Source organism: Aulostomus chinensis, chromosome 7 (assembly GCF_037954235.1).
Source record: "Aulostomus chinensis isolate RoL2024-O1b breed Wild chromosome 7, RoL_Achi_v1.0, whole genome shotgun sequence".
Classification (NCBI taxonomy): Eukaryota; Metazoa; Chordata; class Actinopteri; order Syngnathiformes; family Aulostomidae; genus Aulostomus; species Aulostomus chinensis.
In genome coordinates this window covers 23232800-23254256 of record NC_141326.1, presented here as the reverse complement: position 1 = coordinate 23254256, position 21457 = coordinate 23232800, and the positions used below count along the sequence as shown (strand labels likewise).

General features: G+C 42.5%; 1 protein-coding gene across 2 annotated transcripts; it reads left to right on the top strand.

Moving 5' to 3' along the window:
- The first annotated feature begins 249 nt into the window (after nucleotides 1–249).
- cnot4a (CCR4-NOT transcription complex, subunit 4a) lies at nucleotides 250–11355 on the top strand. 2 transcript variants are annotated; one of them, XM_086209405.1, is made up of 13 exons: nucleotides 250–497; nucleotides 2746–2950; nucleotides 3611–3808; nucleotides 4092–4178; nucleotides 4702–4803; nucleotides 5020–5145; nucleotides 5242–5366; nucleotides 5440–5646; nucleotides 5744–5801; nucleotides 5890–6145; nucleotides 7296–7796; nucleotides 8012–8236; nucleotides 9442–11355. In XM_086209405.1, the coding sequence occupies exons 2-13, from the start codon at nucleotides 2777–2779 to the stop codon at nucleotides 9765–9767; spliced, it is 2385 nt and encodes a 794-aa protein (XP_086065531.1). In that variant the 5' UTR covers nucleotides 250–497; nucleotides 2746–2776; the 3' UTR covers nucleotides 9768–11355. The 2 variants fall into 2 exon arrangements, with proteins under 2 accessions (XP_086065531.1, XP_086065532.1); XM_086209406.1 differs by having other exon boundaries at nucleotides 251–497; nucleotides 2776–2950.
- The last annotated feature ends 10102 nt before the right edge of the window (nucleotides 11356–21457 follow it).

The following is a 21457-nucleotide window of genomic DNA, read 5'->3' as shown; positions in this document are numbered from 1 at the left end:
TCCACAAAACAACCACTAAAGAAGTTCTTTATTAAATGTATTTGAGTAAAATGTACATTTCTTAAATACAAAATAACTACCTCAAAGTTGTGTTAAAAGTAATGTTATTTTTGCTATTTCATTGTACTTTCCACATTTTACATATTTGTAGAGAATCTGTCCCTAGCGCAACGATAAAATCCCTGGAAACTCAACCTCCCACAAGTCATCTGGTTATCTGCGCAAGCTCACTGGCAATGAGTACTTGCCCCACTCCCTCCTCCCTATTTTAATGCTAGCTAAGATGGTGGTTTGAGCGTAAATTGTCTCCACAATACCAAGAAAAGAAAGGGGCAAAACACCTTTACAGCCTTTTAATTGTAACAGAACATCACACCTACGGTTATCTCAAGTGACCGTTTATAGAAATTTAGACATTTCAGACACATTGGCTCGCAGTCCCCGCCCAATTTGGTGTGACTCTCTTGGAGTGGAATCCTAAGCTAAATACGGTCAGGGTAAGTATCGCTAACGTAAGCCAAGTTGCTAATTGAGATAGCTATCCTTCACTGTCTCTCAATAAATAAAGGACAGTTGTGTCTATTATGTTTTATTGGACGAACTGTAAGATATATTCAAGCCCAGTAGGACGCTGTCAAGATAATCTTAACATTGTAAAAGCAATGTCAGTGTTTTACAGTGTGAACAACTTGGTTCCAATCAGCGTTAGCCTGTGTAGGCCGCGTCGTAAGCTTGGCTCCAAAAACCCCGTACATTTTGCCTGTAATAATGTAGCATGCTAGCAACGACGATGCAAGCGGTTATCATCTAGCAAGCTGTCACTTAGTATTTAGAAGAAATTGTGACGTTGTGTCATACCTTTTGTTTAGTGTTTAAGGTTAGTATGACCTAAAATTCACCAGTGTGTGGTAATTTTTTATGGTAGAGGTCTACTCTTCTTCTTAGACATAGACCGGCTTCTTTTACCCAATTCCCGGCTAATGTTAGCTTAGCCTAATGGTAGTCAAATAACATCTGTCATAATGTAACGTTACGACCCAGAAGATAGCAGCTAAAGTTACACGTCTGACTACATTTTCTGGATTCGTACTCGACTCAGACAATCAGTTGATTGTCGCTTGTGAAGATGTAAAGCTGTGGTACTCCAGATGCTGGGGAATTCATGAAGGAAAATCCAACCGACAATCGAAATGCTGGCGTTTCCCTGTTATCATTTTATTTGCCGCTAACCATCGGCTTTTGTCAATCTGGACTTGTCACTGAGTTCGGCTTTTTGTAGTGGTATTGTCATTTAAAAACACACATACACACTGAATCGTTACTGCAAACAACGGATTACATGCGCTCACTTGCCAATTTATTAGCTTCATCTCTGTTACTTAAATTTATTATAATGGAATGTCCCTGGACTAAAGTAAAATTCTCTCAATGTGGAGTATAATGCTCACTTGCTATTGAATTTCCTTGATAGACGTGTTGAATTGCTGTGATGGTCCATTTTTGATGCTGTACTTTTTGGTACTGGGTTGTACTGAGTGGTGTTCCAAATATTTTGGCAACAGACCTAATTTATACATATGAGATGGGCAAATTGAGGATTCGTTGCAGAGCTGTTGGATTTTGCGATGTTTGCTTCTGTCCCATTGTATTCAATAAATGGGTTAGTGAGTGTATAATTATAGTTTGGAATGCTCTTTCCCATTATGACATTTTGTTCTGGGGAAAAAAATGCTTCAACATCTACATTATGACTTAAACATGTTTTTGCTGTTCTCGGATTGTTCTCAGAGATTTACAATTGGTTATCTCATATTTAGCACACACAACTAACCAAAGCTCGCTGATAAAGTAGTCCAGCAATAAATGCAAGCCACATGAAGGTTAAAGTGGCCTGTTTTTGTTTAAGCTGTTTCAGAAACATTGATTCAACTTTATGATCTTCTTTAGATGTCATAAGATTTCCTCTGCAGAGCCCAACATAATTTCCTGGACATGATGGGAATATTGTGAATTGGCTTTTACATTTTTTAGAAATTCAGGGTTGTTTTTGTTTGTTTGTTTTTCTTTAGCATTAACAACAGCGTAAATGGTTATTCAGTTCACACAAACGTTGCTGGCTAATTTTCTGTTAATGTTCTGTAATCTGTTTCTGTTATTTTCCTGGATTATATGGGTCTGCTTTAAGTTGTATTTTCAAAAACAAAAACAGGCTACTGCAATCGATATTGCAACTTTGATGTGAGCCATGATATAACAATAACACTAATGTCTGGACAGTGAAGATGGACTGCTATCTGAAAAACATATGAAAGAATTAATGTGATTTCTGCAGGGATCTGTACCAAACGAGCATGTTTTCTTACATCTGGACAGTATGATTTGTAGGCTGGAGTACCATGGCAACACAAATTTCCAAAGCTAAATCAACAGTTCTCTTTAATAGTTTGAAGGAAAGCTGTACATCATGACTTGCATGAGGGTTTTTAGGCTGTATCTGTCTCAAGGTGAACATGATAAACTGGCTATGGGGCTCAGTGCTGCCACTGCTCTGTCAAATCCGACTTGAAAGATACTTATGTGAATATTGTTTGTCAGTCTAATTTTGTGACTCATTGGTCATTGAATCATGTTATCAAAGCTTGTTTTGGAAAGAATGTATAGAACTAAAAAAAGATCAGTTTTTCAATCATGTTGCAGTTGAGTTCTCATGCTCAGCCTCTGTATATTTTCATAAATGTGTGACAGCTTCAACACTCAACCTTCACTGCGCCATAGGATGTCCCACAGCCCTGAAATGAAGGACGACCCCATGGAGTGCCCCCTGTGCATGGAACCACTGGAGATTGATGACGTCAACTTCTTCCCTTGCACCTGCGGCTACCAGATCTGCCGCTTCTGTTGGCATCGCATCCGCACAGATGAGAACGGCCTTTGCCCTGCCTGCAGAAAGGTGAGGAAGTTTGACACAACGCTGGAGTAACACCTCCAATCAGGGTGTTGATTTGCCTGATGTAAAAAGAGCAGGGATATGTCTAGCATAGCAAAAGTGGTGATACTGACAGTACAAAAACTTTTACAGTTGCTAATTAGTGCGCTCATTGGTAGCGGATTTAGGAGACTACATGGCCATTGTCAGAATTGGAGATGAACCGAATTGTAACAACAATGGCATCGCCCTCCTGTGCTGGTCAGATGTTGCAGCTGTAACTCTGTGTGGAGAAGGGCTGGATGCTTTAGGAAGCATTTGTTGTACTTAGAGTTATGTAACAAGTTGTCATCTTGACAAACTGTCTTCACTTTACTTCCCTACGCACACAAACACACATAAGCGTGCGCGCATGTAGGAAATGTATTTAATGCCATTTAGCCTACAATATTCTGAAAATGTGAATGATATTTCTTTCTTTATAAATTGAGAGCTGAAGTGTAAAATTGGAATTGATGTTGCTGGAAAAGCTGGGAAATCAAAATAAAATTGAATTGTGGATTTGGCAAATCGTGACATGTCTAACTGTGTAGAAAGTTGTGGAGTGTTGACAACTTAAGTATTTTTGATGTGGTTGAATATCTTCATTAAAATAAAATTGTTGATACTTTGTCTTTCGTTTAGCCGTACCCAGAAGACCCCGCTGTGTACAAGCCTCTGTCACAGGAAGAGATCCAAAGGATAAAGAATGAAAAGAAGCAAAAACAGAATGAAAAGAAGCAGAAGGTGACAGAGAACCGCAAGCATCTGGCGAGTGTCAGAGTGGTCCAGAGAAACCTGGTGTTTGTGGTGGGACTCTCACAGCGACTTGCTGACCCAGAGGTGAGTTTCCACTAATGAGCTCATTGACTTGTGCTACCTATGACACAGGAGTGTTTAAACTTTTGGTATGTTAGTTGAAGTGGAATGAAGCTGTGCCCAGCTGAAGCTACTCGCTGTTAAATAAATGGTTTGAATGCGTCTTGAAATGTCTCTTAATGTAACCTCCCTCTGAGGTGTGTGTGTGTGTGTGTGTGTGAGAGAGAGAGAGAGAGAGAGAGAGAGAGAGAGAGAGAGAGATCAAACTTAATCCACAATGTGATAAATAATTTCCTTGTGCTCATAGGTCCTAAAACGACCAGAATATTTTGGGAGGTTTGGTAAAATCCATAAAGTGGTCATCAACAATAGCACATCTTATGCAGGTTCACAGGTGAGTAAACAAAATAGACAGTTGATTAGATGGCTAGATTACTTACTGTCTTTGTGTATTAAAACGTAACAAAACTCAACGAACTGAAAATTCTAAATATGAATTTCACGATGATTTTATTTTTAGTTGTGTTTCATTTGATAGGTACTTTGCAACTTAACATGAATCCAATACAAAGAACATTTTTAATATTCAATAAAGATTTTAAGTTGACTGCATAATTACAACAACATAGATCGCAACTATATTGCTCAATATTGACATTAGCACAATTTATTTATCTCTCTTGACCAAAGGCTCTTTCTGCCATTCGATCACAAAATGAGGGCTTCGCTAAAGACAACTCAATTGTAAACCACTTTTATCTTGTTAAAATAATCATTAGGAAAGGATTAAAATGGACTGATCACGTCTGATAACTGAAAGTACTGTTCATTACTACCCTACAAGTACAGAAAGGGCCTGAAACAGCTACCATGATCTGTTGGACTTTCATGTTGACTTGATTGTTCTGTTTCTTCAGGGGCCCAGCGCCAGCGCGTATGTCACTTACATACGCTCTGAAGATGCTCTGAGAGCAATACAGTGTGTGAACAATGTGGTTGTCGATGGCAGAACACTCAAGGTGAGAAGTTGACTATTTAGATCATCGGTTTTATGTATACCTGAATACACAAAACCTTATATGGTTCTGACAAGTTTAGTTTTTGTAAAAGGCACTTGATAAATTTATTCTGTGCTATTTTGCTTTTTTCTGCTTTTGTAATAAATATACTTTATATCCCCATACGACATCACTGTCCAGTTTTCTCAGTTTTTTGTTTCTGTCTTACTCTTGCAGGCTTCTTTAGGCACAACAAAGTACTGCAGTTACTTCCTCAAAAGTATGCAGTGTCCTAAACCTGATTGTATGTATCTACATGAGCTGGGGGATGAAGCAGCTAGCTTTACTAAAGAGGAGATGCAGGTAATATTCGCTAGTAATTATTCTGTCCCCCTCTCCATGCTTGGAGTATTAATATGTATAAAAAGGCTTAATGTTGACTCATGTGTCTATTTTTAGGCAGGAAAACATCAAGAGTATGAGCAGAAACTCCTCCAAGACCTGTATAAAATAAACCCTAGCTTTCTACAACCTCCAGCCTGTGGAACAGAGAAGTCAAAGAGTAAATCCAACTTAACACAGAGGTCAGTTTTTAATTTATCTTCCTTATTTTACTTTCATAGTGCAGTGCTTAAAGTTTCCCTCATTTTGTGACAGAACCAACAATAGCAATGGCAAAGATGGGTGGCCAACACTGTCGGTGCATAGCAAACTGGCCAACGGGCTTTCAGAGGACCGCAAGTCGCCTCCGCTGCTAGACTATCTAGACCAAGAAGTTATTACTTCAGATGGGCTAGATACAGAGCTGGGTCCTGGCCAGCGTACTGCCCTGTCCCCATTCTCCTCCAACTGTGACAGTAACGGGTAATATAAGCCACATCCGGCCAACAACACCAACATATGAAACACATTTATCCTGACAGAAGCTGTTTTTATTAATATACTGAATTTTCACCTGCAGTCCCAGTGACAAGCCTCCAGAATCTATTGGTATGGTGAACGGAGAAACTTTACAACAGGTAAAACCACTTCATCTGTGGTGTTCTTCACTTAGGTTTGAATTAAACTGAAACAAGATTGGAGATGAACATGTTTCTCACTCCCCAGATACCCACAAGTGACTCCCCCTCCCCTCCCCCGGGTTTAACCAAGCCCAACCTGGTGGTGCCCATCAGCGTGTCAGACCTCACAGCCCGTTCGCCCTTCGAGGGTGCAGCAGCTGAGTCCCAGTCGCTCTTTTCAGACAACAGTAACTTCAGACATCCTAACCCTCTTCCTGCTGGCCTGCCCCCCTTCCCAAGCTCCCCCCGGGGCAGCTCTGACTGGCCCATGACCCCTGAACCACAGAGCCTCTTCACATCAGGTAATCGAAACTTTTCCTTATGAGTATTGGTTTTTAAAGTGGGCTCCTAATCAAAGTCGTGAGTCAAAGTCTAAAGATTATATGTTTTAAGTAACAGACAACTGCTTTATTCTGACGATGCAGGAATATGTGTTTTCCTTTTAATCATAGAATTAATATCTGTCCTTGTTACTTTAAATTGTTCTGGAGTTGTGGGGGGGGACTAGGAAAACACTTAAACACACCTAAAATACAAAATTGATGTAAAGGTTCATCCAAGGACATTCGGCTAAATCGTCATCTTATCTTTTTTATGTATTTGTGAAATTTCTTGTATCTCAAATGGCAAATAACATAAGTGAGTACAACTAGAGAGCAAAAGGGCAAAAGCACAGAAAAGTAGAGTATGGTGGGATTACTTTGACGCTCCTTATTTTTTCTAGCGTAATGGTTCTTTCTTGTGATCTTGCACTGATGAATGTTATTGCCCTTGAAAGTTTAAAGCTTGTGTCAGTGGTTCCTGAGTAACGTGGGTAAACGCACGGTCAGTTGCTATAAAAGGCAATGAGACTGCCGTGCTTTGTGCTCACAAAGAAATTGAAAAGTTAAAACAGAAGTGGAGAAGGCTCACAAATAAAATAGTGGCATATGAACCGCAACCTTGTGGACGTCTGAAGCAGAGGAACAATGGCTTGATTGCTGACTTAAAACAAGCTGTCATACTTGGTACTGGCAGAAGTGAATATGAAACATCAACAAAAAAAACCTGAATAGAAAACGACTACTCACCTTCAGCGAACACTGAAACTCACTCAGTACAGAAATTTTCATCAACCTTTTTTCCATGACGACAACAAAACACTGGCGAGATCAAAGTTGATTCTTGATGATTAAAAACTCTGACTAATACATGTGTTGCTTTCGTTGATGTGACAGCTGCCGCATGAATCTATGCTGCCACATGCAGCATAGATTTGCTTGTGGATTTGTAATATTCATAATAAATCATATTTTTGCTTTCCAGTAATTTTCGCAAAGGTATAGTCACCTCCAGTAACACCGGAAAGAACATTTGAATATTTCAACCCCCGCTAAAGAAATCCTACCGCTGTCAGCTGATTTAATCACTCGGGGCGACTCTCAACTTATCCGAACATTCCTCTCTTGACAGACACGATACCAGTGTCTTCCTCCACAGATTGGCAGGCGGCCTTTGGCTTCGGCTCATCCAGCAAACAGCAGGACGACGACCTAGGCTTCGATCCTTTCGACGTCACCCGCAAAGCCCTAGCTGACCTGATAGAAAAGGAGCTATCAGTGCAGGATCAGAGCCCCTCCTCCCCAGGCCCTCTCCCCCAGGGAAGCAATCATGGTCCCGGCCTGCCACCTCCCAGTTCAAACCCCAGCACCTCTCACCACTTCCCCAGCGGCCTGCCACGCCTCCCCCAGCTCCATCATAGAGCCATCTACAGCTCCTTCAGTTTCCCTGGCAGTCAGAGCAGCCAGGCCAGTCAGCAGCAGCCAGCCGCCAGACACCCCTGGATGGGCGTCCCCACACGGAATAACCTCACACACTTGAACCACTCAGCCAGTGCTGCCTCACACAGTAATTTCCTGGACCTGAATCTGCCTCCTCAGCACAACACAGGGCTGGGAGGGATCCCCATCTCAGGTACCAGACACACCTTGTGGCATCAGTCCATGTTACCATAGCGATCAGATGTTATTGACTGTCACAACACATGTTCCCTGACACCTGTCACTTTGCTTGTTTAGATTGGCTTTATTGATGTTGTAACAAACCCCAGTAGCTGCAGTTCCTCAGTTCACCACTAGTGTGTGATCAAAACACCTGAATAATTGACATTCTCTTTTCCTCTGCTGCAGAAAACAGTGGTTCTATAGATGGCTTAAATGTGAAAGAGTGGCAAGATGGCCTCAGAGCTCTCTTGCCCAACATCAATATCAACTTCGGGGGCCTTCCAAACTCCTCTTCCTCTTCATCTTCATCATCCTCCAACAGTGTTAACCACATCGGTGGGCCAGGTGGCATTTCACACAGCCTGAGCTGGGACAGCACAGCCAGCTGGATGGACCCTGCTATCATCACAGGTAGTCTGCCGGGTCTCACCTTTTACTTGTTTGAATGTTTGACACTAATTAATTAATTCGTTGATAGACATTAAAACTATCAACCTTATTAGATATGTTGATTGTCCTGTTGTTCATTTATCAAGCAGAAAAGAGACGTTTCTTTTTCCAGGCTTTTTAAATGTTTTAGCACTGCAACCAACTATTAATACACAATCAATTTATCTCAGGGTTTTTTTTACCTCTTCTATAGATCATAAAGTAGCACACAATTAAGCTGTCTGGAGACAAGGACGTTTCAAGATGTTTTTTTATGCCAGTACGCTGTCACCAGACGTAGCTGGAGCTGAGTGAGATCTCAGGAAGAACAGTCTTCTCTGTCCCGTACCTGTTCGTTTTTAGATTAATTTGGGTCCAAAGTTACTTTCATGATGGAACAGGAGCCCCCCTTCACCCCCTGGTAGTCCACCATAAGCCTGTTGGCTTTGCTGATATTGAGCTTCAGGTGATAGCAGTTATTGATGTCACTTGTACTCCTCTGAAGTTGGTCTGTAAATGGAGTGAGTGACTGTAATCGACTGATCAGTCGTGGACCATCAAAAAGATGGGAATGAATCTTTTCCTCTTTGGAAAATCATTTTTGCTCTAAAGTAAACCAACTCAGATTATTATTGTTGTGATCATTATTGTTATGTTGTTGTTGTTATTTATGTCTTTTGAATTGGCTGGAGATGGGAGATGACATGAAAATGTCACTCCAGATTGTGACATTTTGTGCATTTTTCTCTTTATCTAAAGACCACGTGATTTTGAAATATAGACTTGAATTTTGGCTGAATTTAGAATTCATTATTGATCCCATCCCATTCTGTGAATCTACTGGTAAGGCTACTAAGTGTTTACCAGTGTGAAAGGCCTGCTGGTTGTGGACAAACGAGTTTGTGCATCCTGCTTTCTTGTCTCAATATTGATTCAAAATTTAAAGTCCAATAAAACTAATGTCATTCCTGTCGGCCTTAAATGTAGTTTGTGTTTACTGATGTTCAAATGTGTGTTAACTCTCTCAGTCATGATTGTGAGAACAGTAAGCGCCTGTTGGCGTTGTGCATTAGCATTTAGCATCAAGTACTACCTCCCAGAGCTGGTGGCGCAACTGAAGCTCTTCAGTTATTGGTATATTTTGTCACCATTCATACATTGTGCTCTCTGATCCCCCCCCCCCCCAGGCATCCCGGCCTCAGCAGGCAACAGTTTAGACTGTCTCCAGGACGACAACCCACCACACTGGCTCAAGTCCCTGCAGGCGCTCACAGAGATGGACGGTCCAGCTAGCTCAGTGGTGCCCACCCCTCAGCCCCTCCACAGTGGCCTCCTCGACGCCCACCTCCCCCTCCACCACAGAGCCGCCGGCGGCTGGGCTCCATACCTGCCCCCTGCCACAGCCAACCCCAGCCAGTTCCACTCCCCTCCCCCAGGCTTCCAGACCGCCTTCAGACCGCCGGGACAGCCCGCCACAGAGCTGCTACAGAGTGCTGCTGCGGACCGCCACTGAATACAGACTACAGCAGACACCCATCCATTTCCCCATGACCACTTATACCCTCTCATTGTGTACCCCGCCTCCCCCCCTTCCAACGCAATATACACCAATCTGCAGAGTATAAAAAATGATTAACAAAGTAACAAACATGCTTTCTTCTTTTTCTCTTCCTCCTCCCTCTTTTTTGTCTACTTCAAAGGCCAATTTGTTTTTGTTGTGGCACACAAGTTGTCGGTACCCTTTGTCTGCGACCATCACCACTCCTTAGACCTAGTTCTGGGCGTAACATGGAGATGTTGGGAGATTTCATCGTGTAGCTTACTGTTAATGGAGAGCACAAACAGTATAGCACTGAGCTAACTCCAAAAATAAATGGCGAAGAAACAATTTAGCTGAAGTGAGGTCTTCTTTTAAAAGTAACTAATGATTAAGCATGAACAATTGTGTTTGAAAGTTGAAGCCACGGTCAGTTTTCAAGGAATGAAGCAAACTGTGAATCTGCTCTTGAAGCTTTGCCCCAAAGACCCTCATCCTCCCCACTTCAACAAGAGACTGAACAGTTACCTCTGACAGCCAATTGTGAATAAGGTGAGGTGAGGAGGGTGGGGGGGGATTGGCACTTAGCTTTTTTTTTTTTTTTAATTTTTTTTGAGTGGTTTTCAAAAGATTAAAAAAAAAAAAAAAAAAAGCTGAGATGTGTTGGAAGAATGAATGCCAATGACACAAGGGAGTTTAGGGCACAGGCTATGCATGGGCTCCCTGTTAGGTAGCGACACAAATGGCCTGCTTGAGAGGCCACTTGGCCCACATTCCCTTTAGTGGAGGGCTCCCACTGGCCCCGTCCTGCTGGAGGGAAAATTTTGCTGAACCTCTGTATCAGAGGATAGAGCACTGCCTGACCGCAGGGAGGCAGGGCTGTGGGAGATCATGGCACACATCCTGAGCACTAGGGTTAGTCTCTTACTCACAGTGCCACTGTGTGGTACCTACAGTAGCTAGCCCTAACATGGACAGCCATCAAGTAGATAGGAAAAAAGACGAGACGGATGAGAATATGTTGAAAATACAAATGAGGGTAGCCCCGGGGTAAACAGGTCCTTGTGTCGACCCACGAGGGCTTAATCGAGGCCTTAAAATGGACCGACCAGAGACGAGCTTGAGTGATTGGAAAGGGGTCTAGTGTCAATGATTGCTAAAAATATGCAATGTTGTATGTGGATTTGGCAACTGTAAGTGAGTGTGTGTCACAAAGGAAGGTGCTGCAATACAACACCAAGTACTGTAGTCGCGGTTTAAAGAGCTCTCGGCCTTCAGGATTTGAAATTGACCTCTCCAATCACCGCCTTTTTCTTTTTTTGAAGTCTTAATTTCTGATCCGTGTTTGCTCTGTCTGCCCCCTCCCCCCATCCCCCCCCCCCCCCCCCTGCTGTTCCCTATTAAACAGTATTCACAAAATGAACAAACTCATCCAGGAAAAACCAACACAGTCATACAATGGGTTTTAATATGATGTTGCGAGAAGAAAAAAAAATACAAATCAAGGCGCTTAAAGGAAGTGAACTGTCCTCTGCAGGTCTGGAAAAAATGAACCTTAAATAAAACTGAAAACTAAGATTGGTGTTTGTCTGCTGTTGTGTTCCACGTGAGCTTTTATGAATAATTGAAATGACTAAAACATGCTCTCCACCAAACCTGAGGAAGGTCACTATAAATCATCCATGTTTGTTATTTCATTGTCCTCCACTGGGTGGCAGATGACTGTCTCAGCCGTGAAGCTCTGCAGTCAAACTTAATGCAAGGTTAAAAGAATGACAAGCTCCTATTGAAGCTCTCGTGTGTTTACCTGTTAATAATTTAAAAACTCACATTTTGTGTAATAAAGTGTAGCTCAGAATGAAGTACTGGGATAATTCCAGTGCTGTAGGGGGTCTCTACTGATCAGCTTGTACATTTTACCCTCAATACTGCAGCAGAGGCTCCTTCATTTCTACACTTATATTAACACCACTGAAGTATTTTCTGACTTAAAGCAGATGCAGGATTTGTCTGTTAACAAGCCGTCATTGAAAAGTTTGTCCTTGTGTAGCTGGACAAGTGAGGACACGCACACACATACACACACACACACACACACCCTGCAGCGAAACCCTGAGGCTAGAGCCGCCCCTTTGCTTTCAGGCTCCAGGTGCTGAGGAGGCACCAGCAGAGGAAGGTGAGTGTGAATGAGTCAGCAGCAACGGAGAAGGAGGGGGGGGGGGGGGGGGGGGGCTGGGGTGGGGGCTCTGCTGAGAGTGTTCCCGGACCACCACCACACACACACACTCTCAGGCAGACACAGCATAAAGGAGGCATGTTTGTGATGATGCATGCCTGATGTGTAAGAATAGACTCAGCTGATTTAGTACAGCTACAGAAAATAACCAGAGTGGGGAAAGTGGTGCAGAATAGGATGCAGGACTAGATCATTAAATGTTCTACGACAGAAATGCTAATATTGAAGATTATTCTTTGCTGCATATTCACCCTCCTTATAAGAAAGAGGTGGAGAGTGATGATAGGGTGCTATGTATCTGGTCATATCGCAACAACAAAGGATTGTCTCTAATCACTGAAAAATAACATTTTAGTGAGTCTGCTAAATTAATCCTCAATTCTCTCTGAACACCTGAACATGAGCCCGCTGCTACATCCACCTCTACACAGCGTTTTTAACAGTCAGGTCAGGTGTTTGATCGGGACAAGCAATAAAAGCCCTGATTTTTCCAGTCTTCCGGAGCGGCTCTCTGCTGGAGTCCAGGAGCAGCCGGCTAAACTGCTGAAATCTTGCTTTCCTCGAGGACTGCAGCTATGAGAGCATGTGGAGAGGGCACAGTAGCTGCAGTGACTACCGCAGGAGCACACTGTCTCCACTGACAATGGGCCCCCTCCTCATCTGATATCAAGGCAAGGACCCCTAAAACTGGAAGACACCCTCTGATAGTGTAGAAGCAGAGGAATAAAATACCTCAATCACAATTACAGTACTCTCTGTTGTACTCCAGCAAGTTTCCTTGTGATACAGTTGCCAAATTCCAATACAATATCACACCTTTTTAGCAATCGTTGACACTACCCCCCCACACACCCACACACACACACACACACACATACACACACACACACACACACCCCAACTCAATCACTGAAGCACCTCCCACATCAGGGTCCATATGATCTTTCTATAACCGCAGTGTGACGTGTCTGTATCGGTGGTGGGATAAAACTGCGGTGGTGAAAGGTCAAGGTGACTGTGACCTTCCGACCATAACCGTGGAATTAAACGATTAACAATTAATTTACAGGACTGATGAATTGACGATATTTCACAATTTAAAAAAACGATCAACTTCAATTCAACATCATAATGTTTAAAAACAAACACAACATGAAACATTTTTGAATCAAATTCCTATAAAGACTGAACTGCAGACATGCATGTTTGTGCTAAACAGGCACCAAGCTCAGTCTGAGAGCTACGACTTTGCTGGACTGAGAGTTGCGCTACGAGTGTCTCGTCTTCTTCCGTTCTACAGAAATGGTGATGCACTGAAGATGAACCTGACTGATAATCACAGAATTGTATTGTAATTGTTGGCTAAGGGTCATGATAGTTCTCTATGACTCCCACCATGTTCCCTTGCTCTGTGCCTGTTGCTGTTCCATTCATGCTATAAATGCAATGATCTATACATCCAATAATTTTATATAAACAGAACGACATTTGAATGCATGTAAGAGTAGGTTAGCCTCAAACCAACAAGTCTGCATAAAGAAAACAATCTGAACTTTTTTGTCTTGGACTGTGTGGATTTCATAAGACGGTTCGATGGTCGATGATGTGTAGAAATAAATGTATATAATTTCCTGGCCCTGGTCTGGCTGCCTGCATGGTAACCCTGCAGGGACCGCTCTCAGCAGAAAGCACTCTGCCCATTTGTCAGCCTTTGACAGGCTCTCTCACCAGTGGAGACGCTGGACCTGCCTGCAGAGCCGGATCCACTGCAAAAGATGGCCGGGAAAATAATTACTTTGTCTCATCTCAAACTGTTAAAAATAGAGCTGTAACAAATAACCCACAATTCGGCTTGACGAAAAAAAACAAAAAGACCGGTGAATCATTCTGTTTTCCGGCTCCGCCTCAGTTTTATATTGTAAATGAAATGATTTGAGCATTGCAGAACTGTTACTTTGAGGTCTAGAAGTTACAAGGCAGACTTTTGATTTAATGTTTCATAAAGCATATTGATTAAGAAAGGAGAGTAATTACTGATGAAAAGACATTCATTGAGGTGTTTGTAAAAAAGCTGTTGGTAAAACATTGAAACCATTAATGGGAAAAAAATGCCAGTTGTGCTTGATATTCCCTTTTTTCTGGAGAGTTTAGTTTTTACATTCTCAAAACAAAACATTTCAAAACAAAGAGAAGCAAACACACGGATTTCTGTTTGACTTAAGCAACAGTCAAAGTACATGGAACGCTTTATTTGCACCTGTTGCATTTTCTGTCTCTCACAGGTTCTATTTAAAGATGCTGCGGCGCCCTGACGCGGACACTTTTTGCAGTGTGCGCAGCTCTCCACTGACCTACACAAGCCTTTACTGTAAATTCCACCGGCAGTTCAGTTAATGTGTCCTGGTCAGGAAAACTGACATGCTGCTGCTCCATCATTTCACAGAATGTAATGGCTCTGCCGTGTGGGGTTCCATGTGGAGCAACACGGACAGCAAGGTCTCTGACCTCCAGCGAAAGACAGCGACAAGTCAGTCGTTCCTCAGCTGTTCATCGGTTATTGATATTCAGCCTGCACGTCACCATTTGTGCCCTCATCAAGGTGGCTGAACGACTTTGATGCAGCCGATAAAACATTCAGTTTACCTGAGCTTTTAGAACAAGATGTTAACAGGCCATTAGTTTTGGGGGTTTACTCCTATTTTCCTGGGATTATTTTACGGTTGTATTTATGTTGTATTTTTTTCACCTAGATTCTGCTTTGCTCTGCTGAGAATGAACATGCTGAGAAGAGATTAATGAGTCACATAAGCACCCTGGAGAAGGATGGGGCTCGAACTACAAGGAAGATGGTTTGATTTGATTTGATTTATGGTGGTCTCCATTACACGTGCAGCCTATAGAAAAACGAATGGAGTAAGAAAAGGGAGGAGCTCAACCCCGACAGCAAACGCCACAAAACGCTGACATAAATGGAAACGAAGTTACTCTTACTTTCATCATCTATCAGCTTTTTATTTTATGTTGAGGATTATTCCTGCCAATCATCATCTGCGGATGTTGTCGCTGTCTTATTGTGACATCAAATGATGTATATGGTGATGAGCAGTCGCTGCTGATTGGCAGCCACTACTTGACATCTCTGACGCGCCCACCAAACAGGAGAAAACACAGAAAAACATTTGCTTCATCCAAGAAACTGAAACGTTTTCGGGCTGAATGTGCATCTGATTTATTAAGGTGTTCGATCCAGCGAGTTCCAAAAAAAAAAACCTCTTAAATGATTCATTAACAAGCTTACTTACAATTCTAAATGGCACTGATAAAGATTCAAAGTACTCCTAACAAAGAAAGAAGGATCTCCACAGAAAGATTCCCCCTCCACTTGGTTTATACCAGTGATGTCATCCATGACATCACCAATGTTACAAACCAGGAAACACTGGGCGGCTCCCAGTCTTAAACAATAGTCCTGTATAGTGGTTCTGCACAAGAGAGCAAACAGTTGAGCAATGTTGAGACCGGCAGCATCATAAAGGTAAACCACCTGCAAGGTGTTTGTTTTAACATGAACGTGTTCTGTGACGTGAACAAACCACTCGGGATTATAAATCCTGCGGTTTTGCATTAAGAATTATTGCAAAATGAACAAATGCATCGTGTCAGATGACCATGCGAGACACGTGATGAGGGAAGTTCTCATACACTCTTTCTGTCATCAATGTGACCTCCGGTGGAGGGTCAGGCCCCAGCTCGCAGGCCCAACCCTTGTTCTGTTTGTGTGTGTCTCAGCAGCCCTGGTGCACGTTGTGTTTTTTTTTTTTCTTTTTTTTTTTCGTCTGCCAGCCTCCTTGAGAGCTGCGTGATGAGGTAATTGAAGCAGGAAGGTCACACCGCCAGTTTAGTTTTGAATTTTCTTCCCCAGACGAGCGCGCTGACGCAGCACATGGGACAGGCAGAGCGAGTAAGCTGAGATTCAAGCGGCTTGATAGCACAAGGACGTCCGCACCTCTGGCTCCGATACAGCTGGAGTGATAGAAAGGAGGCTTTCATATTTACAAGTACCATTTAGTCCTATTTAAAATAAGATTTGTCATCCAGGAAGGTCAACCAGCCTCTCTGCTGCTTCTCATGGACTGATGGATGAATGGGCGGGCTGATCAGTTTATAGGCTAATTGATTTATGGGCAAATGATTTATGGGGTGATGAAAGAAGCACTTTGGAAAATGTAAGAATAACCCCGCTTTTACTAGGAATGGTTGTTAAAAGAAATCATTGCGCAAAAAGCCTCTGTGAGTGTTTTAGTCTCAGTCGGTGGATTATTTTCACTCAAGTGTTCGACTGTTCGCAGCTTTCAAACAGAGCAGACTGAGGTTTTCATGGCTGAATAAGATGTCAGCTGGTTTCAGGACCCCGCAAACCTTCACTGATGTTTTCAGAGATGTGTGTTTTTACCAACTCTGACATTCTTACTGTTGGTTTTTTGAAGCAGGACAAATGAAAACCTTATAATTGCTGACGTGTAAATTAAGAGAAGCACAATCCCAGGTGTTCAGGTGCTTTAATCTGGAAAAAAAGAAATATTTTTTTGTGTAATGATGCTTTATTCCATCATATGGGTTTTTTTTTTTAAAGTAAAATTGTTGATTTTCTTTGTGGGATGTTCTTAGTTTGACTACCGTTTGCTATATTCTTCACCCTCTGTGATAAGAATTGACACACATCTCAGCAAAACCATTGAAATAGCGAACACCCTTCCCAGTTTCTGTTGTTCATAAGACTGTCGTGGGCTAATGGCCCTGTACTGGATGGATCTCATTAGCATGAAGGGGATGGCGTGATCAGATATCTCACATACATGCATGGAATCATTCGTGCCGCTGGACTGTCTGTGTCTTTTACAAGGTAATTGGAATTTCAATGCAATGGCAACAACAATAATCGCCAATAAGAAATGAAATTGGTCCAAGATTACATTTATCTAGCCACAGTCATTTCTTAATTTCTAAAATACCGTTAATGTCTAAGCTAATCGATACTGTTAAGCAATACTTTGGTCTTTTCAGGGTCCAACCGGATACCCAGAGCTGATGGTTGGGAACAAGTAGGTTGAGAGCTTCGCCTTCATTTCTTACAAAAAAGGGGATGGAAACCCAAATTTGGGGGATTAAGCTTTTTGCTTTTATTTCTTCAATAGCATTGTTAATCCTACGTGGCTGAGGTCTAACTAGCTAACTAACTCACAAACGGGCATGTTGGCGCTCATTAATGAAGTCAGCGAGCTCAATCGTAGTTTATTCTCAGTACCCAGTGCGATGGTAGGTAGGCGACTGCATCGCGCTACGAGTGAATGAACTGTGAAAAACTGCCACATGAAGAGATCGACGGGTAATTCACAACAAAGTCCCTGGGATTGTCTCGTCTCTGCCGTATCACCATGGTGATGTAGGGCTGTCACCAGCCAGAGGTAAAGAGGAACATTTAACTGGCCCGAGTTTCACTGAGACCATTTGTGGACTTCCACAAGGACGAGGAAATTATGGACGTGCCCTTAATTATTAAACAAGTGTGTCAGCAGCCCGGCCTGATGGAGGTAATGCAAAGAGGAAGTGGGCCAGAGAGAGGACCTCGGGGATTGGGGGGGTGAAAGAGGCTGGTGGGCTTGGATCTGGGGGTGTGTGTGTGTGGTGTGTGGTGTGTGAGGCCCAAGGGCTTTGGCTCTAACATTGGAGATCCAATAATGCTGTCAAAGCTATTTTGCACATTGTTAACATTCAGAACCCGGATGAGGCTGTTAGAGGTGCTGGACTCCCAGGCTTCTCACTGATTCAGTTTTACACAGACGAGAGGGACAAGATGACACATGTGATTTGATAGAAGAGCAATCATATGATACCGGCCCTTCTCTGCTGATCGGGCCACAATGAAAAGGCCCTTGAGAAAGTTTTTGGATGCCGTCATCAGGAATTGTGTGACATTTTTGTATAAGGGATATAGGATGAGTGTCAAAAAAAATCAATGAGGGACTATCTAGTGAGCCAGAGGCCTGACTCAGTTGAATTGGCTGTCTTGTGTGTGTGTGTGTGTGTGTGTGTGTGTGTGTGTGTGTGTGTGTGTGTGTGTGTGTGTGTGTGTGTGTGTGAGTGTGTGTGTGTGTGTGTGTGAGTGTGCGTTTCTTTGTTAGAAACAATAAAATTTAAGCAAGAGTATGCTTACATTTGCACACAGGCATGGCTACAAGAGCTCACTACCTCATAAACAGCAACCAAAACACCATTTCCTTCTACATGTGTTCAGGTAGTTGTACAACAGAGGGGGGGCGGGCAGCTGGGGGGGGGGGCGCTCTGCTCAATGGAGGGTCCACTGACAGACAGCACCTCAATTAGTCCAACATGCTGATCAAGGATTACCAGGACAGTGGCTTCAACCACAGTTTCAATTACATGGCTCTCATTTGCATGAGGAGACGATCACATGGTGCAGAAGGTTTCCTGGAACAGCGCTGCGTTCATACGGCCATTGGAAAGATGCAAAATAAATGGAATTTCATAATGGCACAAACAAACAAAAAAAGGGAAAGCTTCGAAAAATCAATAAAGCCGGATATAGTTGGGACAGACATGGACATTTGTCTTCACAAACCTGAACGTGAGAGTGTACAGCATGCAGTTTAGTTTGGATCGACCTGGAAACTTATATTTTGGTTAATTTTGTTTAAACATCTTACATGTTTGCTGTATCCAACTGAGTAGCTTGTCATTAGTTGTGGTTATAGACATGTACATTTTCACATGCATGTCTGTTGTTTTTTTATCATGTGTAAACAGACATGTCAGACAATTTATACTTATTGAGCATTTTCTCAAAGGCGTAGAAACTCATGGAGAATTCATTAATCTTAACTGGAGAAAAGTTGAGTAAAGCCTGTAGAAGTTCAGGCGTGTCAAACATTTTGCATCACAAAAAGTTTCATGCTATTTTCTATATTTTTGTGTATTTTCATTGGTGCTCAATGTTTGTTGGATATCACATTGCCCATATTGGATCATTTACCAATCCTGTTTATATCTTTGAACTCTCTCGTATTTCACAAGTACATCCCTTTTACTGCATTTTGGTTGTAAAACTTTGGAGTATGAGGAGCGCATCGGTTGCTGACTTCGGAGCGCCTCGTCCCCTGATATTCTAAAGTTTTCACATTGTCAGCAAATCCCGTAAAAACTTCAAAACCAACAATGAATTTACAAAAAAAAAAAAGAGCAGAAAACCTATGAAACCCAGCAGCGAGTGTTCCTCCATGCAGTAAACATCAGCACTGTGGTTTAATTTAGTCAGTCCCACCGTCGTGGTCCTGCTGTAAATACTCAATCCTCAGCTGAAAATAGTCCCCGACAAACACGCTATTTACTCATGTTTGTTGTTTGTTTGCCAAAACCTACGGCATCCAAGCGCTTTAGGAAATGACTGAGCCTTTTTTTTTTATTTCATTTTATTTTATTTTTTTTGAGCTGACAGTTTGTATTTGCCAACCGTTTTTAGAGGGTTTGTTTTTTCAGTTGGAAGTCATTTATGTGGTGCTGAGAGGTCAGGAGGAAGATGGGCCGACACATTGTTGGACTTTGTTCATTCAAATTGTAACTGCGCTTTTTGATGTGATGAAGCGACACAGCTAGAAAGAATATTTTTGAATTTCTTGTATTGTTTGTATATTGTGTATCATAGAGCCACATTGAAGACATGGAATGAGTCGATACGGCCAACAGAGTACGACATAAACTCCTCCACACCCTTTAGAATGCTGCAGAATTGTTGTATGCGTGATAACAGTAAGGATACATTTATCTTTACAGGAACAACTGCAGTGATCTAGTAACCAGCAGCTGTTAATTTGAAGAACAATAAAAGGAAACATCTACGCTGCAATGATGTCGGCGACGAAAGCGTTTTCTGCTTTTGCAGCTTCTTGAAGGGGCCTGAGGATGGAAACGGAATTACATTCTTTTCTATGGAAAGTTGTTAATTGGGATAAGCAGGAAATGGAGAGAGACGGAGAGGTGTGAGGATTTGCTGTAACATCAGTGGAAGAATTAATGAGTGTTAGGCCTCGCAGCGATCCAGCCCCTAATAGGTATTAGGACAACTGAAACTTCACCTGAATCAGTGAGTTCCAGTTTAGCTTCCCGGGAAACAAAGACTGAGCTGTGACTGAAATCGAAATCAGTTTGTACCGCACGTAACACCTGTGATTAACAGCATGCCACCAGCAGAAGTACACTCAGGCAAGCAAAGAATGTCATGTGATGCGCAGTCTGACCATGTTTGTTCATCTCAAGCCTTTATTTGGAACTTTCCCCAGGCTCAAAGAACCTGGAACTACATTTTGACTGTACGAACCAGGGCCTAAATTTAGTCACTGCACTGGGAGGGCTTTGAAACTGTGGCGGTGGGCCATCTTCCTCAGAATATTTCAGATCTGTTCAGTACTGAACTTAATCTTATTTCAAACTCCCAGGTTGAAGTAAGACCACAGACTTTGTTCGTTTTTGCAGTATTACAGATAAATCCTGGAGCAGAATACCAAGAACGCTTCCAGACAAGGTTCGAGCCTCGGTAGCTGACATCCAGCAGGAATTAGAAACTCTGACGAGCAACGAGCGAGTGGAGAGACTTTCATACATCAGTGGACTAACCTGACTAATCTTTGCTGGTCCTGAGACGACACGGACAAGAAACAGAGGCAAGAATGAGCAGAAGGCACCTTTTTAGTTCCCAAAAATTCAACTTTTGGTTGAAAAGGGCCTTCAATGGTTCCGACTGTCTGCCATTAAATGTAAATATTAAAATACAAATCCGCGATAGGATGTGTGTAATGGTGGTAGTGGAAACGTAAAATCGCTCTTCTAACCTCAAAGACTAAAAAAATGTGGATGAAAGAATGCATGTAGTTTTTCATTTGTGTCCAAAACGATGTTCATATCCAAACACGCCACAGAATAATTTAAAACACCCTGCAAAATATTTATAAATAACTGAATTATGAAGGGTGAAATCTTTTGGCCTGCACCATGGAGAAAGTACCTCAGTGATTTATCAGGCAGTTATGGAGGAGATATAAACAAGTGCACTGCTGTATGAGAGTAAAAACTTCAGGATGTGACTGGATCTATGAAAAGCTGAGTGTCTGCATGTAGGTGAGACACGAAACAACAAAAGCGAGAGAAAACCAGTAGAAGCAGGTGTGATGCCCCCTCGCCTCCTCCTCCTCTTCTGCACGACGCTGTGAGCTATAACGGTCCAGTGGAGAGCTTCACAGCACTCAGGAGAAAGAGAGACAAAGACAGCAGACAGACAGAGAGAGAGAGAGAGAGAGAGCGAGAGAGAGAGTGTGCAAGAGGAGTGGGCCCGGCGCCAGTTCACCCCACCCTTACTGCT